A 21,958-nucleotide genomic window follows, 5' to 3' on the forward strand; every position below is an offset into this window, starting at 1 on the left:
ATCTCAGTTGTCAAGGTCACTTTGGCATTAACATCAGGTTAGGTTGGAATCTAAGATCATAGTCTACAATAATGAGGACGGTAGATAAATATGTGCAGCAGCTACAAGGAGTGGGGCTAACTGGATCCAGTACATCTGGAGGAGGAAGAAAAATATTTGTAGCGGCTACAAGGAGTGGGGCTAACTGGATTCAGTACATCTGCAGGAGGAACCATGAAAATGAAATTGATTGAACCCAATAAGCTCAACTATGGAAGAATGCACAGATGTATACTACCAAAAATGTCGTAGTTGGCCATCTGGCTTTGGTCCCCTACCCCCTTGAATCTCAGTGCCTAATAAAAATCTCTAGTCTAGCTTGGAATTTTCTTGGTTTCTTTAGGGGATTAGGAAAAGAGAAAAAGAAACCAGAAGTGCATGGCTTATGTATTGTTGATACTGCACTTAGAATACGGGTATCAATGGAAGGTGCTGTGGAACCTTTAGTATTCAGGACGTTTAGTTGCCTACTGAATCTCTGTATTTAGATGAGAGCAATATAGTCATAAGTGCTGGTGTGGCTATGCTGAAGAATATTTAGATTAGTGGGGGAAGAATGGTAGATGAGAAGAGGACAAGGAGAGGAGGTATATTCTTGTTGCATTTGAAATGCTTAAAAGCAAGCAAAGGAAGTATGTATTATTGTAGGATTTAAAAAAAAAAAAAATTGTAGGATAGTGGTGATGGACGCATGAGTTGGATTATATTCTGTTGATTTCTGTTTTTATCAAGTGCGATGGGATATAAAACTTGGAGCATATATGCCTCTGCACCATGGCTATGCTTCATTAATTGCTTACTCTCCAGCCATGACCATTTGGACCCCTCCCGCTAAAGGTCTGATTTTACTAGTCTTTCTAAGAAGCCTCCCTTTTGACTTCTATATTTGATAACCATCAACGAAACTTTTTTTTTTTCTTTCCATTGAAGAAAATTCAAAAACTTGAGAAAAAAAAGGGTGAAAAAGTTATTTGAGTTGATTGGCAAATGAGGTACTGAGTATCATTTTCCATTAAAAAAACAAACAGATTCCTGATAATAGAGTTGAGAATTTTCCTTCACCAGATACAATACATCAGAATAGTTTATACATGCATTTTAATATGACCTATACATTGTATTTAAAGTAACGATGTTGACAATCTAGAATATGAAGTCTGCTATCTTACCTTACCCACCAGGAGATATTCACCCTAAATCCGAACCGGCAAATTAAGAACACATACACAAGAACCATAACCAATTCGTGCCACTAATTGGTAAAGATGAAGGATGAGCTGGGTGCCTGAAAGTTCTTCAGAACAACATATGTTAATTCAAAGGCAGCTTATCTTCCAGCCGTCGTCTGCACACTGTCTTTTGCTTTCGTGGTTCCTTTCCCATTCGAAATAGCGGGTTTAACTGAAACTGATAATTTTCTCTTTGGCTGCTTGGCCACATGATATGATGTGCTTTGCTTGGTCTGCACTTTGTTTGAATCGGAAGAATGTGAATGAACCCGGACCTCCCAAGGGCGAGCAGCAATCCAGCGGTCCATCCAGCTCCAACCCCAGTTTTCCTTGCCAATGTTGTAAGAAGCCTGGCCAAGATATTGGCTGGAGTTGGCTCTCCACTGCAAATCACATTCATCCATAAATTCTCAATCGAATCAAGTAGTATTAGAAGTGAAGTGAGGATGGAAAAAGGTTGCATGGGTTGGCTGACCTGATGAGAGAATGCATATGCCATGGTTCGCTCACGCTTAATCGCTGCTACTTCTCGCTGTTGTATCCTGGAAAGGATTTCCTCCATGGTTTGAGAGCCACTGCACCATTCCACCTGTAAAAATTAACAATTGCTAAGCCAATGGCCATCCATCCCCAACGTTCAGGATCTGGTTGATTAGCCATTTTAAGGCACTTCAATTGCTTTTAAACGCTGCTTATGAGAGTATAAATAGATAAATGAATAAGCAAAGAAAGTTTCTTTGGAAGCATGGAAAGTACTTCTCCAAAATCTTTATCGTATATAACCATGAGGCCATTACTTTCGATCAGAAGCTTTAGAGATTGCAGAGCTGCCAACATCTATTTAACATGTCTTGTCCAAAATATGATTCTGAATACTGGGTCCGACATGACAATCTAATTTTCTGTTCTATAGCAAAGAGAAGTTTAAGAAGTTGGCACTTGGATGTGCTTGAAAACAGCAAGGCAGGGCAACAACGGGATGATTGCAGCGTGAGAATGGACACTACAAGAATGCACAGAACTGGTACGAACTGGAGGAAACTAGGAAAACCTCGTTAGGAAACTAGGAAGCGACGACGACCCAGGTTCTCTGAAGAATCCTTGGTGCACAAACCCTATTGAAAACCTTTAGTTTAACTTCGATGTGTTCGGCTCTTAGTCCTAAACTTTGAATGGAGGAGTGCACTTAGTGATTCTTAGGACTACAAGCACCAATTCGCAACAGAACCATCTCTGCTATAAAGATGACATAAGATGCACAATGTAGGAAGGTCAAAAGGTTTCCCAAGCGGTCAAACGCCGATGAAAGATCCTGGCAGTATAATACCCAACAAATAGGCAATAAAAGCAATGCTACCATGACAAGTAGAGACGGTCAGATTCACAGTACCTCTAGCTCATGAAGCTTAGCTTCAAGTTTTAACTGATTTTCCGATTTCTTTTGCCGAATTCGGCCTTCTTGTACCATACGGAGTCTGCGAGTTCTGATTTGGTCCTGTATTCTACACCATGAATGTGTATAGCTCAATGCAGTTGATGCTTGCTTCATGTAAGTGTGATCCTGAATAAGGCTCTGAAATCTCGCTGTATCCTTCAGCTGGCACAATTTTTTTCTTGCCTGCATAAGTAGCAAGAAAGAAAATTATGACGATGAGACAAGTTCTCGATGAGTGGGACTTGACGAGCTCATGCCCAGATATGCAGGTACCATTATACATGTTAAGATACTAAATAAATAATAAAATATATATATCTTCTTATCTGTTTAAATTTTTAGAATAAGTGATGATTTCACATGGTATCAGAGTAGAGGTCCTAAATTCGAATCCTTACTCTACACCCTATCCTATTTAATTAAATATTCTATGTGTTGAGGCTACCCATTGAAGAGGAGTCTGACCCACACGCGAGAGGGAGTGTTAAAAATACAAAATAAATAATAAAGTTTATCTCTTCCTTTCAGTTGAAACTTTTGGGACAAGTGATGATTTCACAATACAGATGGCACAAGCTTTTTTTTTGTCTAAAACAGAGAGAGAGAGAGAGAGAGAGATATTTTCTTGGCTTACTCAAGAAAAGAGAATGACTTTGCAAAGAGAAATTAATGTTTTTTTTTTTTTTTCTAAGAGATGATTTTGGGGACTATGACCATAGAGAGTGGCATTAATCAGAGTGGATATCTTATTGCGATATTGATTTCTTTGGGTTTATGGCATTTTGTGGTGAGATACTATTATTCTTTGTAGCATAAACTTCAGAATTACGATCTCTATATTATTTCCAGATTACAGAAACAGAACAAGTAACTGAATGAATAGGTACATGAAGATAAGACCAAATCAGTAAGTATATATTTTGACATGATTCCTTATTGGTCTAAGCCTGTGGGAAGTTGCCGTGGTTTGGTCATATCTGAGACAATCTTTCAACCAAACTGCACATAAATGTATCATAAATGGATCATAAATGGATCAATGGGGACCAGATAATATAACACAGTACAAACAAGGGCATAAAACTATGTGATATTTCTGTGTGTGAGCTTGATACAAAATCAAGCATTGTAATATGATTACACACAAAATTTCCCACCCCTTGAATGTTTTGTCCTCATTCGGGCGAGAATACATACCAAAACTAATAAACATATCAAATTGTTTACCTTCGCTTGCTTTGATCTGTCTTCCTTCCTTCTTTTTATGCAAATGATTGACCTAAACCAGTCTCCTGAATCCATTGGTATTGATCCTGATCTTGCAGATGATGGGAAGTAAGCCCAATGCAGATCTATCACAAAAAGTCTGCTCAGCCATACAACAGATTTAATGAATGCAAGTCATGAGAGAAACTTCAACAACGAGATTGTGGGGGCAAAAAGACAATTAATAACAATAATGCAGCTTCTCATGATCTCCAGATCGTGTTGTGGAGTGTAGTAATACGTTGGCACATTAAAAAAAAAAAAAAAAATGTAAAGACAGAAGACAACAGGGATTTTATATTTCGAAGCCTAAAGGGCGTAAGAGGGAGGTTACCTCTGTCAGAAAGAAAACAAGATCAACAAAAACAATAGGCTAACAGCATTGCATTGATTCAGCAATCAGACAAAGTTATTGAATCTGTTGTTACTTGAATAATGCATGATAAATCTTAATCCTTGACCACCACCTAGTCACCCAAGTAATCTCGATAGCCTTCGTGTCGCGGTGCTAAAGTTCCAACGAAAAGAAAAAACAAAGATGTATGCTTCATCACAAGCAATTAGAGAATATTCTCTAGGCCTATGCACATTACAAAACATCCATCCCCTAGATAGATTACATTACAGATCATCTCTATGCTGCCAAATTCAAAAAAAAAAGAAAAAGAAAAAAGAATTTAACATCCAATAATGACAAGAAATGGGAAGTAAAGGTGGCTGGTTGAAGGGGTGCATACCAGAGAAGAGGCAAACATATGACCTTGGGAGGTGTTCTGGGAAAGTTCATGTGTAGTTTCATAGATTTTGCGTAGGGAACCAACTCACTCTACAGGGTACCAACTCCCAACTGACAACCCAACTAAACTGAAGCTGATGTTTGATCTCTGGAAGGTCCAGTCAGCAATTATATCAGTACAGGGTCAAGATCCAACAGTTTATCTGTGAAAAAAATATATATATATATATATCTACTATTGTGGCATATATGTAAAGTGCGTTGATGCTGAAAGTGTTGAAAACTTAAATCAGAGAGGAACTGAAGGAAATTGGTCCCGGCGGGGCTCGAACCCGCGACCTTCGGCTCATAAGACCAACGCTCTAACCAACTGAGCTACGGGACCAATTGTGAATCATATCTTCCTTCTTTAAATTTCAATGTATTTTACTAATTGAATCAATCTTTTCATTTCAAGATCTAGTAAATTTCATCTTTCTGACAATGACGTGCCTCCTACCTTTAAAGATACGTATTGAATCAATTGACTCATGGGTCATGTCTGTCTAAGATCTAGTTGCATGCTATTATATATTGTCTCCCAATTATTAGATCGATTGTCATTTGCAAGCAAGAAGATGGCCAAGTGATGAAGGATGGTTTTGAATGAATGACTCCCTATTTTCTCTTATAGTTAATGTCATGTATATATGAATTAGGATCCACCTTGCCTTGGAAGTATATATGAAAGGTAAGAATTGCCATAAATGTGCTTAATATTTGCGGCAACAAATATTCACTGAAAATAGTATTATTTTGCAGCGACTATTTCTCGCCGGGACTGCATTTTAGCAACTAAATAAATAATATTGGCAATCTATTTTCCGGTGATTGTATCTCTTATTTTCGGCTAGTAACATAGCCGGTAAAAGGATGTATTTTTGTCAATCTTAGAAGTCGCCCGAAAAATCTTTACTTGGCTCTTTATATGAGCCAAAGTTTGGGCAACTTATTTTAGCCGGAATTACTTATTTGTGGTGCTTTAGGAGGTTTTTTGCGGCTAAACTGATCGCTGGAAATATGCTTATTTGTTGTAGTGACTTGCATGTGAAAATCATCATCATGCTTGTGGAAAATCATCATGATCATCTATGTGTAGCAAATTCCCTTTCAACTTAACAATATTGAGTTTCTAATTTAGATGCTTGTGGAAGAGATGGAATAGAAAGATTGTTGAAATTATAGGACAATAATTGATGTACTTAGCCAAACATATTACACTATGCATGAAAATGGACTCAATGATGAACTGATTGAAATGATCATATATATCAAGCTCATGCAAGATATTCACATTATATTTGTATGTAAATTAAATGACATGCATTTCAGTACGTTTACTACAAGAAAATTATTTATTTGTAGGCAATTATTTTATGTGAAATGACTATTTTTTATTAAAATGAATATGGTTTTGTCACAAATAATTTATCCCGTTATTATCGTGTGGGAGTAAGACTGTTCATCCGGGTTCCGGGTATACCCGGCCCGGAACCCGGCTTCAAACCCGGGCCGGGTTTCGGCCCGGATACACCCGGGTTATGACCCAGGCCGGAACTCGGATGAACCCGGGTTTCTACAACCCGGAAATCCGGGTTCCAGCTTCAACCCGGGTTTTTTTTTTTAATTTATTTATTTTTAATAAAGGACATATTATTTTAAATACAGTATGTTCCAACTTCAACCAGTTTTTTTTTTCTACAGTATCTATTTTTTTCAAAAAAAAATATAAAGCTCAAAAAGTTTATATATATATATATATATATATAAAAAGTTGGTAATATATATATATATATATATATTTAATTTGAGATTAGATAATCATGTATATGTAATATATTCCATATTCCAGTATGATAATACTACTGTTAGTAGTTTCTAACCTCTACTACTTCTAACCTTCCATGACCATGCATTATCATGTAAAATGCATGCAATAATGTAATTCACTACATATTAAATTAAATTACATTACATTACATTACAAAACACAAAATTATAATATATGAAAATTACAAAATGCTTCAATTGAAAGTTTGAAACTGGCATGTATTCAGCTGCTTTTGTGTCCTTCAAGTGTTTACTAATTACATCAGCACGTCATGAGAAACTAGAGAACCTGAAAAAATAAAACAAGTAAGAGCACCATATCATCTTACAGGAATAGACAAAGACGAGAATGATTCATGTAAAATCTCCAATCCTTAACCAAGGTAGAAGCAAGTACATGAATTTCTATTTCTACCTTTCATGAGTTTCTAGCATTTTTCCCAATGCATTAAGATTGAGAAAATAGACTACTCCATTCACACATGAATTTCTATTTCTAACCTCTAGCAAGCAAGCATGCATACACGGTAATGGAGTATGGGAAGGAACCTACAAATTAAGGCAACTTTGAGCTCTCATAATCTTGAGTACTGCTCCAACTTCAGCCACTTATAATGAGATTTGGAGCTGTTTTTCTAATCATTATGCCGTGTAATATTTTTGGCTACTAGTGGAGCACTCGTCAAAGAGTTTGTGCTGGATACATTAATGCAGAAGATTTGGTTTTATTGCAACAAACGATCCTCAATCTTGAAATGTTTTAGTGCAGGTTAATTTATGAGCAACATATATATAGCCTTCTGCAATGTAATTAAAAGCAGTGTGGTCCAATTGCAATCATTCTATGCAGTTAAATGCAGGATTTTTGTCGTTCATGATTTCAACAAACATTATCTTCATATTAAAATAAATAAGAAAGTTGTATCACTGTTTCAAACTACTTTGAGTTTATGAAAGGAGAAAGTACTTACTCTAAATTTTTTTCAGCATCAATGGGAAGAGAGACTCACAGCATCCTCTGTTGAAAATGAAGCTAGATGATCCTCTAAAAAAATATTAAAAAATAAGTTAGATAGATAATAAACCAAGATAGATAGATATTAAAAAAATATTTCAAGTTTCAAACTTACCTTCAAGGTCCATCGACTGTACGTATTCTTCCAACTCCCGAATGTCGACAGGTTTGGTCCTTAACCAATTTTGGGTGCAAATGAGGGCTTCGACAGTTTCCGGAGACAATGAACTCCTAAAAGGATCCAATATTCGTCTTCCAGTACTGAATGCAGACTCTGAGGCAACAGTGGAAATGAGGGTGGCTAACACATCACGTGCTACCTCAGTAAGGACAGGATAATTGGCGGCATTAACTCTCCACCAATCTAAGAGAACAAAACCGACCGAGTTATTTACACACGCCTCAGACAAATACTTATCTAGCTCCGATCTAAAAGTCATAACACCCTGCTCCTCAAGGAATTTGGTGAACATGATATGAAATTTAGTCGGAGGCAGTGTTGGCTCATTAGAACTCTCCCCACTCGTAGTGTTTGGCCTCCCTTGAGCCACATTAGAACTCCCTCCACTAGCCACACGAAATGTGTTATACTGCTCGATCAAGCGGCCTAAAAGGAGTTTAACCTTGTCCTCTATCTTATCCGCCAACTCATACCCTTTGCACTTTTGCAACCAAAACTTCATTGCCATCATTTTGAATCGTGGATCAAGCACAAAAGCGACATATATCATTAAGTTGAACCTATTTGTGTTACCCCAATACTTGTCATACTTACTTCTCATATTTATGCCCATAGTACAAGTGATAATATCACTACTCAAGCACATATCATTTAATACATCTTCAATTGTGCAAAGTTGCTCAAAATATACATTAGCAGTCACATACAAAGAACCAGAAATGTTCAATGTAACATCATAAAAAGTTTTCAGCAACTCTACAAAAATCCGTGCATTTTTCCAATCATCACTAGTGGGGTTCACAAAATGTTCATCCACAAAAACAAATTGATCAAATGCTTGTTTATGTTTTTCAGCGGTACTCAACATCAAATATGTGGAGTTCCATCTAGTAGGAACATCCAAGCAAATCATTCTCCTAATGATCTTTTCCTTTGCCGCACAAACCTTGAACTTCGCAAATCTTGACGGCGAAGATTTCACATACCTGACGGCATCCCTAATCTTTGTTACAAATTCATAAACATCCTTCAAGCCGTCCATAACAATCAGATTCAATATATGGGCAGCACACCGTATGTGAAGAAATTCACCACCCAATATAGTACAATCATTGTCTTTTATTCTCCTCCTCATGTAATCAACAACAACATCATTTGAAGAGGCATTGTCAACTGTGATGGTCAAAATTTTATCAACACCCCATTCATGCAATCCCAAGTCTAACACCCTCCCAATAGTTTCGCCCCTATGGTCAGGAATTTGGCAAAACTTAAGTATTTTTTTATGCAATCTCCAATTGCAATCAATAAAATGTGCGGTAATGCACATGTAGTTCATATTTTGCACCGACGTCCAGGTATCGGTGGTAAGACAAATTCTTTGACCATCCAACAATTTCTTTAATTGTATCTTCTCTTCGTTATACAATTTAATACAATCCCTTTTTAAAGTAATTCGGGATGGCAAAGTAAATCGAGACTCTAAATCAGTCACAAACTCAACAAACCCTTCATGCTCCACTAGCCTAAAAGGCAATTCACACCTAATAAAAAACTTAGCGGTTGACACCCTAAGTTTTTCTGCATCATACTTCACTATACCTTATGGGCTACACACTCTTCCCTCCGCATCCCTCTTAACACTAGATTGACTTTTTCCAACTCTTTTAAGTCTAAGAGGGGAAGTTTCACATGCATTCTGGAGGTGATGTAGCATAGATGAAGTGCCATTCTTGTAGTGGCAACTGTATAGCTTAGCGCAATAATTGCACTGAGCTTTTGGGTTATCGTGGTCAATAGGTTGCACTTTAGTAAAGTGTTCCCAAACCACTGATTGGTTACTAGGTGTTTTTTTTTATTTCTTGGGTAAAGGTGGGATGGAATGGGTAGTCTGTTGTGTATATGTGGATGAATGAGTTGGAAGACTCCCATGCTCCTCCACATCCACTGGAATAGACGAGGAGTCACCACCAATCCCTTGGGTCGTACCAATATTACAACTCACAGAATCTTCTTCCATCTGTTATTGAGTAATAAAAAACACCAAACACAATATAATAAATAATCAAACACTAATCCCAACTTTAAAACAATGCTATATCAAAGTAAAACAAAAGAATTAAGAAAAAGAATAAAGAAAGAAGAAGAAAAAAGAGGTCCAGCTTTCAGGTCATGTCATGTGCTAGCTCCTTCTATTAAACCATTATAAGTGTGATCAGATTCCCATCATACATTTTCATATACGATTAACAAGGAGAAGCTAGGAAGGTTTCTTTTAAGTAAAATTCTATACAGGGCCGAAATCATATACATTTTCATATTCTAAGTGTAATATTCTAAGTGTAAAAATATAATATATTCTAAGTGTAATTTTAAGTAAAATGTCTAATTTGGTTTATTAGACATTTTCCTCTGTGTGTTGTGACCCTGCATTCCATGGTCTACTGCATGCCAACAGATCAAGTTCTGTTTGCTCACAGAAGACTGGACTACTAAGTTAAAATTAAAAGCAAACCTTGTCAATCTGGACTCGACACAAGCTTAATCTAACTAGCTTTCAATGATTGTTTGCTTCTATTAAAGCTGTCTGTACTCCAACATGAATTAGGTTAGTTTGCAGGAAAGCCGGTCTTTCTGGATTCAAGGAACAATCATAAAAAAGCACGTATGCAACTATGTAAGAGCACTCTCATTGGAATGTCTAAATTAAAGTACATTTTTTATGAATGTAAGATGAATTTAACTTTTAGCTATTCCATTTTTATAAATCTCCACATTGGAATAGCTATTTTTTCATTATATGATAATAAAATAATATAAGATGAATTTAATTTTGACTATTCACATCAAATTTCCAAATTGAATTATCCATTTATTCATTATATAGTAATGAATAATTAATAATTTTGAAATTTTTTTAATTTTTTTAATTATAAATTTATTTTATTTTATCATATTTTACTATTTATAATATTATATATTAATTTGTAATTGTATTCTAATTATATTTTTTCAATTGACATTTAAAATAGAGAGATAAATAATTAATATTAAAAGGAGAGAGAAATAAATAATATAAAAAGGATTTGATGAATGAATAGTGTGTTCCAAATTTAGAAATTAGTTTGGATATTACTGTACCTATATTCCAAATATAGCTAATTCAATGTGAGCAATTTATTGACCTAATAACTAAATTCTCATTGGATTTAGCTTTTAGCTAATCCAATGAGAATGCTCTAAGTGTCCCACAAATTGACAAGATCGATACACAGGTCCATGGTTTTAACAAATATATTCAAAGTGCAGTGTCCATGGTTGGACCCCAGCACAGACCTAGCTGTAGGCCACAACCTAAATTATTATAATCGACAAGTAGAAGAACAGAGACTTTGGCAATATGCAATCTCAAAACACAGTAAACATAACCTTGACTAAAAAAGCATGTGTATTTCTTTCTTAGTGACAAAAAAAAAATTAAGAACATCAATCATTACTCATCAGTGGTCTTCTTTCTTCTTCTTTTTTTGGGGAATATACCCTTTTTCAAGGTTAAGGGGTGGGTGGGATTATAATTCTTTGTGAGAAGAAATGCCCACCCCACTTGTCAAGTCAATGAACTGGAAGATCAGGTATTGATTTAGCTTTCTTTTTATCTTTGGTTGTACATCACATTTCCATCATAATAGCAACAACTAGGCCATGATGCAACCAGCAGATTGCAATGATAACTATCAACCTACTATTGTTATCTGATTATCTTTCTCAAAATCAAAACGAATGCAAGAAGCATCAATTAATCAGTCAACCAACAACACTGAATCTGGATAAAGCATACCTCAATGCATAAAGCCAGATATTTTATGAATGATTAGGCAAATTCTAGTCTTTTTCTTTTTTCCAACCCATATTGCAAATCAGAAATGATAAAGAAATGAAATACATCCATCAAAAATAATTAGGCCTTTTCTTGGTGAAACTATCGGCTATCTTAAGCCTTACTCTGCTACTCAATTGGAGAATTCATGGAGAAACACATATCAAGGTAAAACCACACTCTACACCCACAAAATAAGAAGACCCTAAAACCGAAACTAATTGTTTGGAGAGCCAACAATCGTCTCGGCAGATGAAACTAATTTTAAGTCAATGTAGTTTTTACTTTACCTTGATTCTGATCGAGCAAAGCTAAAAGACCTTGTCAATTAACAAAGTATTCCAAATACTGCACATTGTACTGGTTATAAACTAATTTATATTTAAAGCATGGATTTAAGTGATAAATTCCTACAATGCACTTAATAACTAATTCCTTCATCATTAGCTTCGGACGGTCAAAAGTTTATTCAAACCCAGATCAAGCCGAGTCCTAGAATCGGGCTCTCTCCGAAGTAAACTTGCCAGAGATTAACCAAACCCAGAAGCCCGCTTATGGAAAACTCAACAATATATAGTTTCTAATAATCCAAACCCAGAAATCCAATGGAGAGAGAGAGAGGGAGATAGAGATAGAGAGAGTGAGAGAGAGACAGACTCACGGGGTCACGGTGATGGCGACGAAGATGCGGCGGCGGCGATGGGGTCGCGGTTAGAAGGCACGGATTTAGGGTTTCTCCTTTCGCAAGCGGCAAGCGTAACGAGAGAGAGAGAGATAGCGAGAGAGACAGACTCGGGGAAGGGGGGGGATTGTGGTTTTCGTTTAGACCCGAGTACCGGGTTTAAAACCCGGTACCCGGATTTGTAACCCGTATTCGGGTAGGATGGATCCGGGTTTTTCAACCCGGATTTCGGCCCGGATTTAATCCAGGCCGAAACCCGGAACCGGATTCCGGTTTTCCGGGTTCCGGACCGGGCCGGGAAAAAACCCGGCCCAGTTGAACAGTCCTATGTGGGAGTAGTGCTAAATTTCCTACAATCTTCAGCTACGTACGCGAGTATGTTTATAAATATCTGCGGACATGGTACCGATGTTAGTCACACTCGTCTTTTGAAGCACAAAAATATTGCAGTAAACTCATCCCTACCAACAGCATTAATCACCAAAACCCTCTCAGCTTAGAAAAGAAGTAGGATGTCAATCCAGGATTCAGCAGTACTTCCTGCCTCAATCCAAAATATTGCCACTCGTAACAAATCGAATCGCAGCTTGGCGGATTATCATCCTACCATTTGGGGTGTTCATTTCCTATCCTATGCTTCTGATGATCATGACTCCAACATGGTAATATATATATATATACATATATATATTTATATATATAAGCGTCGACCTAGCTAGCTCTATCCTTTTTCGTGTTTACATGATATAATATACTGTGGTTGAGATGACCTAGCTAGCGCTTCAATTCGGTGAATTTGACGCCGTTAATTTACCCCCAACTTTTATTTCTAAAATGACTGGTCATGAATTTCTTATCCAATCTTTGATCTAACTTGCACCATAATTGCAAATAACAAAATATATAGTCATTGCTAAAGGATCTCGCAATCTTTTTTCACATTTTGGAATTAAAATTCTTCAAATTTTACTCGTGTAGGAAGCAGATGATAAAATTATGGAGCAACTCCAAGAATCGAAGGAAGAGTTGAAGAGAATGCTCATGGCTCCTACTGAAACGCTTTCAGAAAAACTGGGCCTGATTGATGCAATTCAGCGCTTAGGTGTTTAATATCATTTTGAAAGTGAGATTGACAAAATTTTGCAGGAAGTGCACACGTACCCTCCTTGCTTTAATAACAGCGATAAGGACGATGACCTTAACCTTTGCATTATTGCTCTCTGGTTTCGATTGCTTAGACAACAAGGTTATAATGTTTCATGTGGTACGTTCTCATTTGTCCTTCAAATTTTACAGTTTTTCTTCGTTGACAAATGTCTTATAACCAGCAGTACTACTAACGTTATCTTCATATCATTAAATTACCATCAATTAGACTTTTGTTCTAATTAGGGCGGTTGATTACTAGGAAAACAAGGAGTAATTGGTGTGTCCAAGCTAGGTTTAATTCTTCTTGGCGCATTCAAATTAATGTTCATTCCGCATTAAGTAATCGCATCAGTTGATTTCTTTAATTTGTCTTTTGAGTGCTCATTAACATAGACGTAGTAATTATGAAACAGATATTTTCACCGAGTTCAAAGATGAGAAAGGTGATTTCAAGGCATCCTTAATTTCTGACGTGAATGGCATGCTGAGTTTGTACGAGGCTGCACATCTTGGCTTACGTGGAGAAGATATTCTTGATGAAGCCCTTGCTTTTACCACCACTCATCTTGAGTCAGCTGTGAGTCATGATATCAAGGCGGCCAGTAATTTGCAAAAGAAAGTAACTCATGCTCTGAACCGGCCCATCCGTAAAGGATTACCGAGGTTAGAGGGAATCCATTACATCTCCATCTACCAGGAGGAAGATTCACACAACAAAACCCTGCTGAATTTTGCCAAGTTAGATTTTAATGTCGTACAAGCACAACACCAGAAAGAAGTATGCAACATTACAAAGTAAGTTCAAACTGCATGGTCATAAACCACATGATCGATTTTGAAGTACTTTACGTAATAGATGATCGATCGAGCAGTAGTACTGCATGCATGCATGATGGTAAAAGTGATCTATATACGAGGGGAAAAGCATTTTTTTGGGGTCCCTGGAGACTGTTGTAAATAGTTATACTAAAAAGTTGAGTTGAATGTTTTTCAGGTGGTGGAAAAACTTAGACTTTGCAACAAAGCTGCCTTATGCAAGAGACCGAATGGTAGAGTGCTGTTTTTGGGTCATGGGAGTGTACTTTGAACCGCAATATTCCCTTGCAAGAAAGATTCTGATAAAAGTAATAGTCATGACATCCATTATTGATGATACCTATGATGCCTTTGGTTCGTACGAAGAACTCGAGCTATTTACAGAAGCAATCGAAAGGTTACATGATGATATTCGGTCTTTAATTTCAGTTTCAATACGACATATTATTATATAATATAGGTAGTTTTTTTATCATAGTCCAACAAATTAAAGATAAATAATGATCATAGGGAAATTCTCGTTATTTGCATTTTCAGATGGGATGTTAGCGCCATAGATCTACTTCCCGAGTATATGAAGCCAATTTATCGGGCATTGTTAGATATTTACGATGAAATTGAGGCTGAGACTGCAAAAGAGGGAAGATCATTCTGTGTGCATTATGCAAAGGAAGCAGTAAGCTAGCTCCCAATAATAATTATAGATTAATATTAATTAATAACTGAGAACCTTTTTTTTTTTTTTTTAATTCTTTTTTAACCGAATATATGATGCTTTACATGAATTTATTTTTACTGTGTGCGTTGCAGATGAAAAAAGTAGTCCAAGCCTACCATGTGGAAGCCAAGTGGCGTCATGAAAGCTTCGTTCCAACGATGGAGGAGTACATGCGTATTGCCCTAGTAACTTCAGCTTATTCAATGCTAGCCACAACTTCCTTAGTTGGCATGGGAAATATTGCAAACAGAGAGGTTTTTGAATGGATCTCCAATGGCCCTAAAATCGTTACAGCTTCAACAATTATTTGCAGACTCATGGACGACATTGCCTCCCATAAGGTACAATAAACTCAACAATATTATCATGACGTTTTTCCCTTCGACATTTCACCCACTACTTATATATAAGTAGGTACCTTTTATGTAACAATTAATGCACATTAATTTATGGGTACGTCCTGTAGTTTGAGCAAAAGAGAGGACATGTTGCCTCAGCGGTTGAGTGCTACATGAAACAGTATGGTGTTTCAGCAGAGGAAGAGGTATACGAACTGTTCCGAAAAGAAGTGTCCGATGCATGGAAAGATATCAATCAAGGGTTCCTCAAACCGACTGCTGTCCCGATCCCAGTCCTGGTGCGAGTTCTCAATTTTACTCGTGTAATCGATGTTATTTACAAGGATGATGATGGATATACTAACTCTCATATGCTGAAAGATTATATTACCTCCTTGCTCGTCAATCCTCTTCTCATCTGATCACGATCGAGAATATGGATCTAATTAAGTGGTCCTTAATTCCCTGGTCAACTGAGTGCTAATACGTACGTACGTGTTTGAATTCCCTATGATATGTGTGCATGTAAAAAAAAATGAAGAAAAAAAGAGTAATATGCAGCTTGCTCCTGGCGCCTGTTAAATATTAATGCTTGTTTGTATTTTTTTTTTCTTGTATCATATGCAGGTTGTTTGTATTATATGCTTGTATGCAATAAATAAAAGGACCACAGTTATTGCTGTTCTTAGAAGTTAGAACTATATATATTTTCTGAAAGAATAATTATTTTAGATATATATATATATATAGGATTATCATGTAAATTCTCGATCGATCGGATCCCTTTACGTAACGATTTTGCAAGGCTTGCTCGGTCGTCCCTTTTCTTTCCTTCTTAGCTGAGCCTAACCTCCCAACTGCATGAACCAAAAAGTTATGAGACTGTTAGGCACAGTCGAGGAATATGGAGCTCCGACCATGATGTTCAGTAGAAGATGAATAACAATGAGTGTTTTTTACTTCAATTTGGTCTCATCAAATAATTAAAAACTATTAAGCTGACATGCACCCTTATGATCTAATTATCTTAGGTATTTTACACCTAAATTTAATAATAAAAAGAAAGGTACTGCATCCTCAAACTATTGAGAATTAGCAAATAGTATTTTACATTTTTTTCTTGTATGATATATATATATACACACACACGGGAACGGCCTCGGGTGCGTTAGTCCTGAGGTGCATCTGACATAATGATTTAAATAAAATAAAAAAAGTACAAAATTCAGTAGCTTATTTGTCTGAAAAAATAAAATACAAGGTTAAAAAAGATAAAAAATCAAGATTAAAAAAAAAAATCTAAATTTCAGCAAAGTATGAGCATTGGTCTGCATCCATATTGGATTATCGATTTACTCTTTATATAACAATAAAATATTATTAATTTAATATTAAAGGTCTTTTAGTAAAATATGATCCTTCATTAAATTCTACAAGACAGTTACGCGTCAAATGGTCAAGGGTCTTAAGGACCTTTTGGTAAAACAATATCATTTATTAAATTCTAAAATGGAGGTACATGTCAAATGGTCAAGGGTTTTACGGGCCTTTTGGTAAAACAAGACTTAATGAAAAAATAACAAAAGTTAATAGAAAAACAACAAAAGTTACTATTCACAGTTAGATTTCTTTAAAAAAAAAAAAAAAGGCTGGTACCCCAATTTTATTAATAGCCCTCACTTGTGACGGAAGAAAACCATGGTTATAACCAAACACTTAGGTGATACAAATAAACAATCAATCAAAACCATGGTATCAAAAAGACCTAAACAATCAATCAAAATAAAACATTAATCACTATTGTTCAAATTACAATAACAAAAACAGAACCAACCCCATAAACAAACCAACACTTGCAAAAAGAGCACACAAACAAATAATAATATCCAATGAGTAAAAGAAAACGACAGAAAACCAAACTTACTAAGGAAGAACCTATGAGATGCGAAGATAATGAATTACATTTAGATAACCACTTATTATAATAGAGTATATATATATATATATATATATATATATATATATAGTGTTTAGTGTTAATTAACATATTTGGGGAATTACATCAGATCTACCTGCATGCAAGCAAGGAATTGCCTTAATTCCTAACAGCCTATATAGCTAGTCTATATATATGGCATCCAATCATAGGGACTTATAACTACAATAATTAAAGATTGATATTCCTCCTCTAAATTATTTATCCTATCACCCTCAAAAGCTTCCCACCAATGGATGATCTAGATCATGTTTTCAGAAATGAATAGCCCATACCACCAATAATTAACTGCCGAAGAGAAATGAAGGAACAAGATCGAAACAAACATGAAGGTACTGTACCAGAAGTGAATGATCGTAATGAAGATCAAATACCTGCATATATCCATGGCACCTTAAACAACAAAAGAGGCCATCATATGTTGTGATTGATGCAGGCCTAGGCTCCACTGCTTGTCCTCCCAATCAAGAATCTAGCAGACTAAAGTTGTTTCATCAGTAAGTCAAAGACGGTTTGCAGTGGCTAGCTGCTTGGGTGGGTCCTTTGATAAAAAGGTCGAGATGGCTATGAGCTGATTTAGATAGTGAGATGAGATGGTTTTAGATGAGTTAAATAAAATATTATTTTTTAATATTATTATTATTATTTTGATATTTAAAAAAAGTGAATTATTAATTATATTTTATATGGGTATTTAAAAAAATAATAAACAATGAGATGAGATGAAACCATCTCTTAATCTTTGGCATGCTTAACTTGTTTTTCACATTTAATCTATGCCTTTCTAGTTGTTTGGATCTAAGGTTTCCAGTACAGAAGCATGAATTATTATTTTGATAAAAGGTGGGCCTATCCTTTTGAGGTGATGGGGAAACTTATCAATGTCTGATTAGTGTGTAAAAGGTATTAAGATTGGAAAATTCATGTGATGGATTCCAATAATAAATTTGTACCAACTTGAGCCTCACTTTTGTAGCCACAAAGACAGCTTGATCAGAATTTGCTCCATATGAATTGGTTTTTTTATTTTAAACCTATTCATTAAAAAAAAAAAAACTAATTAGTATCCGAATGACATACCATATACAATTCTTACATGATAAGATTTGATTGGTAAGATTCAAATTTTTAAATTTTTCCTGCAAATCAAATTATACTATAATATAATAGTATAAGGATGTATCCTAAGTAATATATATAGAGCCGGTCTCGGATGAATCGGAGAATTACTACATGTCACTTATAAACTTGTCTCTCAATACATCTAAAATCCCCAAAGATTTCGAAAACAATAATCAATCTTATATTTTCCAAATAGACACATAATAATCTTCCCAAAGTCATCACTATATTAATAACATAAACCTAAGGGGCCACAATCTCCCGATAGTCTCAACATAAATGACTGATAAATCTGTAAGTCTTACTAAACCAAAAACATAAACATATCTAAAAGACATCAGAAATCTTTCTGTTAATAGTAGTACCCTAAGCTGCCCAACACCCTATCCTCAGCTTAGCCTTGATCACAATTTATATTCCTAGTCCTAAGGTGCACCTGATATAATGATTTAAATAAAAAAAAAAAAGTAAAAAATTCAGTAGCTTATTTGTCTGGGAAAATAAAATACAAGGTTAAAAAAGATAAAAAATCAAGATTAAAAAAAAAATCTAAATTTCAGCAAAGTATCAGCATTGGTCTGCATCCATATTGGATTATCTATTTACTCTTTATATAACAATAAAATATTATTAATTTAATATTAAAGGTATTTCGGTAAAACATGATCATTCATTAAATTCTATAAGGCAGTTACGCGTCAAATGGTCAAGGGTCTTAAGGACTTTTTGGTGAAAAAATATCATTTATTAAATTCTAAAATGGAGGTACATGTCAAATGGTCAAGGGTTTTACAGGCCTTTTGGTAAAACAAGACTTAATGAAAAAATAACAAAAGTTAATAGAAAAACAACAAAAGTTACTATTCACAGTTAGATTTCTTTAAAAAAAAAAAAAAAAGGCCGGTACCTCAATTTTATTGATAGCCATCACTTGTGATAGAAGAAAACCATGGTTATAACCAAACACTTAGGTGATACAAATAAACATAAAACCAAAACCATGGTATCAAAAAGACCTAAACAACCAATCAAAATAAAACATTAATCACTATTGTTCAAATTACAATAACAAAAACAGAACGAACCCCATAAACAAACCAACACTTGCAAAAATAGCACACAAACAAATAATAATATCCAATGAGTAAAAGAAAACCACAGAAAACCAAACTTACTAAGGAAGAACCTATGACATGCGAAGATAATGAATTACATTTAGATAACCATTTATTATAATAGAGAGTGTGTGTGTATATATATATATATATATATATATATATATATATATAGTGTTTAGTGTTAATTAACATATTTGGGGAATTACATCAGATCTACCTGCATGCAAGCAAGGAATTGCCTTAATTCCTAACAGCCTATATAGCTAGTCTATATATATGGCATCCAATCATAGGGACTTATAACAAAAATAATTAAAGATTGATATTCCTCCTCCAAATTATTTATCCTATCAACCTCAAAAGCTTCCCACCAATGGATGATCTAGATCATGTTTTCAGAAATGAATAGCCCATACCACCAATAATTAACTGCCGAAGAGAAATGAAGAAACAAGATCGAAACAAACATGCAGGTACTGTACCAGAAGTGAATGATCGTAATGAAGATCAAATACCTGCATATATTCATGGCACCTTAAACAACAAAAGAGGCCATCATATGTTGTGATTGATGCAGGCCTAGGCTCCACTGCTTGTCCTCCTGATCAAGAATCTAGCAGACTAAAGTTGTTTCATCAGTAAGTCAAAGACGGTTTGCAGTGGCTAGCTGCTTGGGTGGGTCCTTTGATAAAAAGGTCGAGATGGCTATGAGCTGGTTTAGATAGTGAGATGAGATGATTTTAGATGAGTTAAATAAAATATTATTTTTTAATATTATTATTATTATTTTGATATTGAAAAAAATTTAATTATTAATTATATTTTATATGGATATTTAAAAAAATAGTAAACAATGAGATAAGATAAAACCATCTCTTAATCTTTGGCATGCTTAACTTGTTTTTCACATTTAATCTATGCCTTTCTAGTTGTTTGGATCTATGGTTTCCAGTACAGAAAGCATGAATTATTATTTTGATAAAAGGAGGGCCTATCCTTTTGTGGTGATGGAAACTTATCAATGTCTGATTAGTGTGTAAAAGGTATTAAGATTGGAAAATTCATGTGATGGATTCCAATAATAAATTTGTACCAACTTGAGCCTCACTTTTGTAGCCACAAAGACAGCTTGATCAGAATTTGCTCCATATGAATTGGTTTTTTTATTTTAAACCTATTCATTAAAAAAAAAAAAAAAAAACTAATTAGTATCCGAATGACATACCATATACAATTCTTACATGATAAGATTTGATTGGTAAGATTCAAATTTTTAAATTTTTCCTGCAAATCAAATTATACTATAATATAATAGTATAAGGATGTATCCTAAGTAATATATATAGAGCCGGTCTCGGATGAATCGGAGAATTACTACATGTCACTTATAAACTTGTCTCTCAATACATCTAAAATCCCCAAAGATTTCGAAAACAATAATCAATCTTATATTTTCCAAATAGACACATAATAATCTTCCCAAAGTCATCACTATATTAATAACATAAACCTAAGGGGCCACAATCTCCCGATAGTCTCAACATAAATGACTGATAAATCTGTAAGTCTTACTAAACCAAAAACATAAACATATCTAAAAGACATCAGAAATCTTTCTGTTAATAGTAGTACCCTAAGCTGCCCAACACCCTATCCTCAGCTTAGCCTTGATCACAATTTATATTCCTAGTCCTCACCTGAACCATCCACAGCGTCTGAAAAATGTTTGGAGATAAGGGGTTAGTTATCAACAACTCAGTAAGCAGAGAACGTATACTAGTATATAAACATGAGTATCTTCACAGAGTTTGGAATGCATAAACAAAACATTTCAGTTTCAATATGCAGATCTCAAAATGCATACTATCAGAAAATCAGAGCAACATTTCAAACCGTTCATATTCAAAACCAACTCTTCATATTGAAAGATCCATTTGGCATAACATGACTGAACATTTTTATCTTATCGTATTGAAAAAGTCTACCCAGCTTCCGATTTGTGGGTCGCACACCACACTCCTGATGTAGCGAACCCAGTTCGAAAGCCACATCACGGTTCTGCAAAGCAAGACCCTCACTCTCCCTCACCCAAACGAACGAAATCCCCCCCACCCTCACTCTTCCATCTCTGCGAAACCATCTATCCTCACTCTCCCTTCTCTACCCTTTCCCACACACACACTCTACCTTCTCTGCAAAGCCCCCCCTCACCTAGACCAAGCCCCCAGCAAAAGTGAGTTCTCTCTCTCTCTCTCTAACTCTTAGTTTGTGTAATATCTTTGATTGATTAGATTCCTATAGATTTAACTAAGACAATTAAGATCTTGAATAGCCGCTAGATGCATAGTGAATATAAATGCACATAGATACAT

At 35.3% G+C, this 21,958-nt stretch overlaps 1 protein-coding gene, 1 non-coding gene and 1 pseudogene across 4 annotated transcripts; 1 reads left to right on the plus strand and 2 right to left on the minus strand.

The window, feature by feature from the left end:
- Positions 1 to 1,015: 1,015 nt before the first annotated feature.
- LOC108992507 (protein IQ-DOMAIN 1) lies at positions 1,016 to 4,834 on the minus strand. 3 transcript variants are annotated; one of them, XM_018967120.2, is made up of 5 exons: positions 4,707 to 4,834; positions 3,931 to 4,055; positions 2,659 to 2,886; positions 1,744 to 1,857; positions 1,016 to 1,651 (listed from the first exon to the last, which is right to left on the minus strand). In XM_018967120.2, the coding sequence occupies exons 2-5, from the start codon at positions 4,003 to 4,005 to the stop codon at positions 1,367 to 1,369; spliced, it is 702 nt and encodes a 233-aa protein (XP_018822665.2). In that variant the 5' UTR covers positions 4,006 to 4,055; positions 4,707 to 4,834; the 3' UTR covers positions 1,016 to 1,366. The 3 variants fall into 3 exon arrangements, with proteins under 3 accessions (XP_018822665.2, XP_018822667.2, XP_035550070.1); XM_018967122.2 differs by having other exon boundaries at positions 3,931 to 4,069; XM_035694177.1 differs by lacking the exon at positions 4,707 to 4,834 and adding an exon at positions 4,304 to 4,587 and having other exon boundaries at positions 3,931 to 4,069.
- A 182-nt stretch (positions 4,835 to 5,016) lies between these two features.
- Positions 5,017 to 5,090, minus strand: TRNAI-UAU. Its single transcript has one exon. It is a non-coding gene; the product is annotated as a tRNA-Ile (tRNA).
- Positions 5,091 to 12,774: 7,684 nt separating this feature from the next.
- On the plus strand, positions 12,775 to 15,920 carry LOC108992527 (annotated as a pseudogene).
- Positions 15,921 to 21,958: the final 6,038 nt, after the last annotated feature.

The sequence above is a fragment of the Juglans regia genome, chromosome 9 (assembly GCF_001411555.2).
Source record: "Juglans regia cultivar Chandler chromosome 9, Walnut 2.0, whole genome shotgun sequence".
Taxonomy (NCBI): domain Eukaryota; kingdom Viridiplantae; phylum Streptophyta; class Magnoliopsida; order Fagales; family Juglandaceae; genus Juglans; species Juglans regia.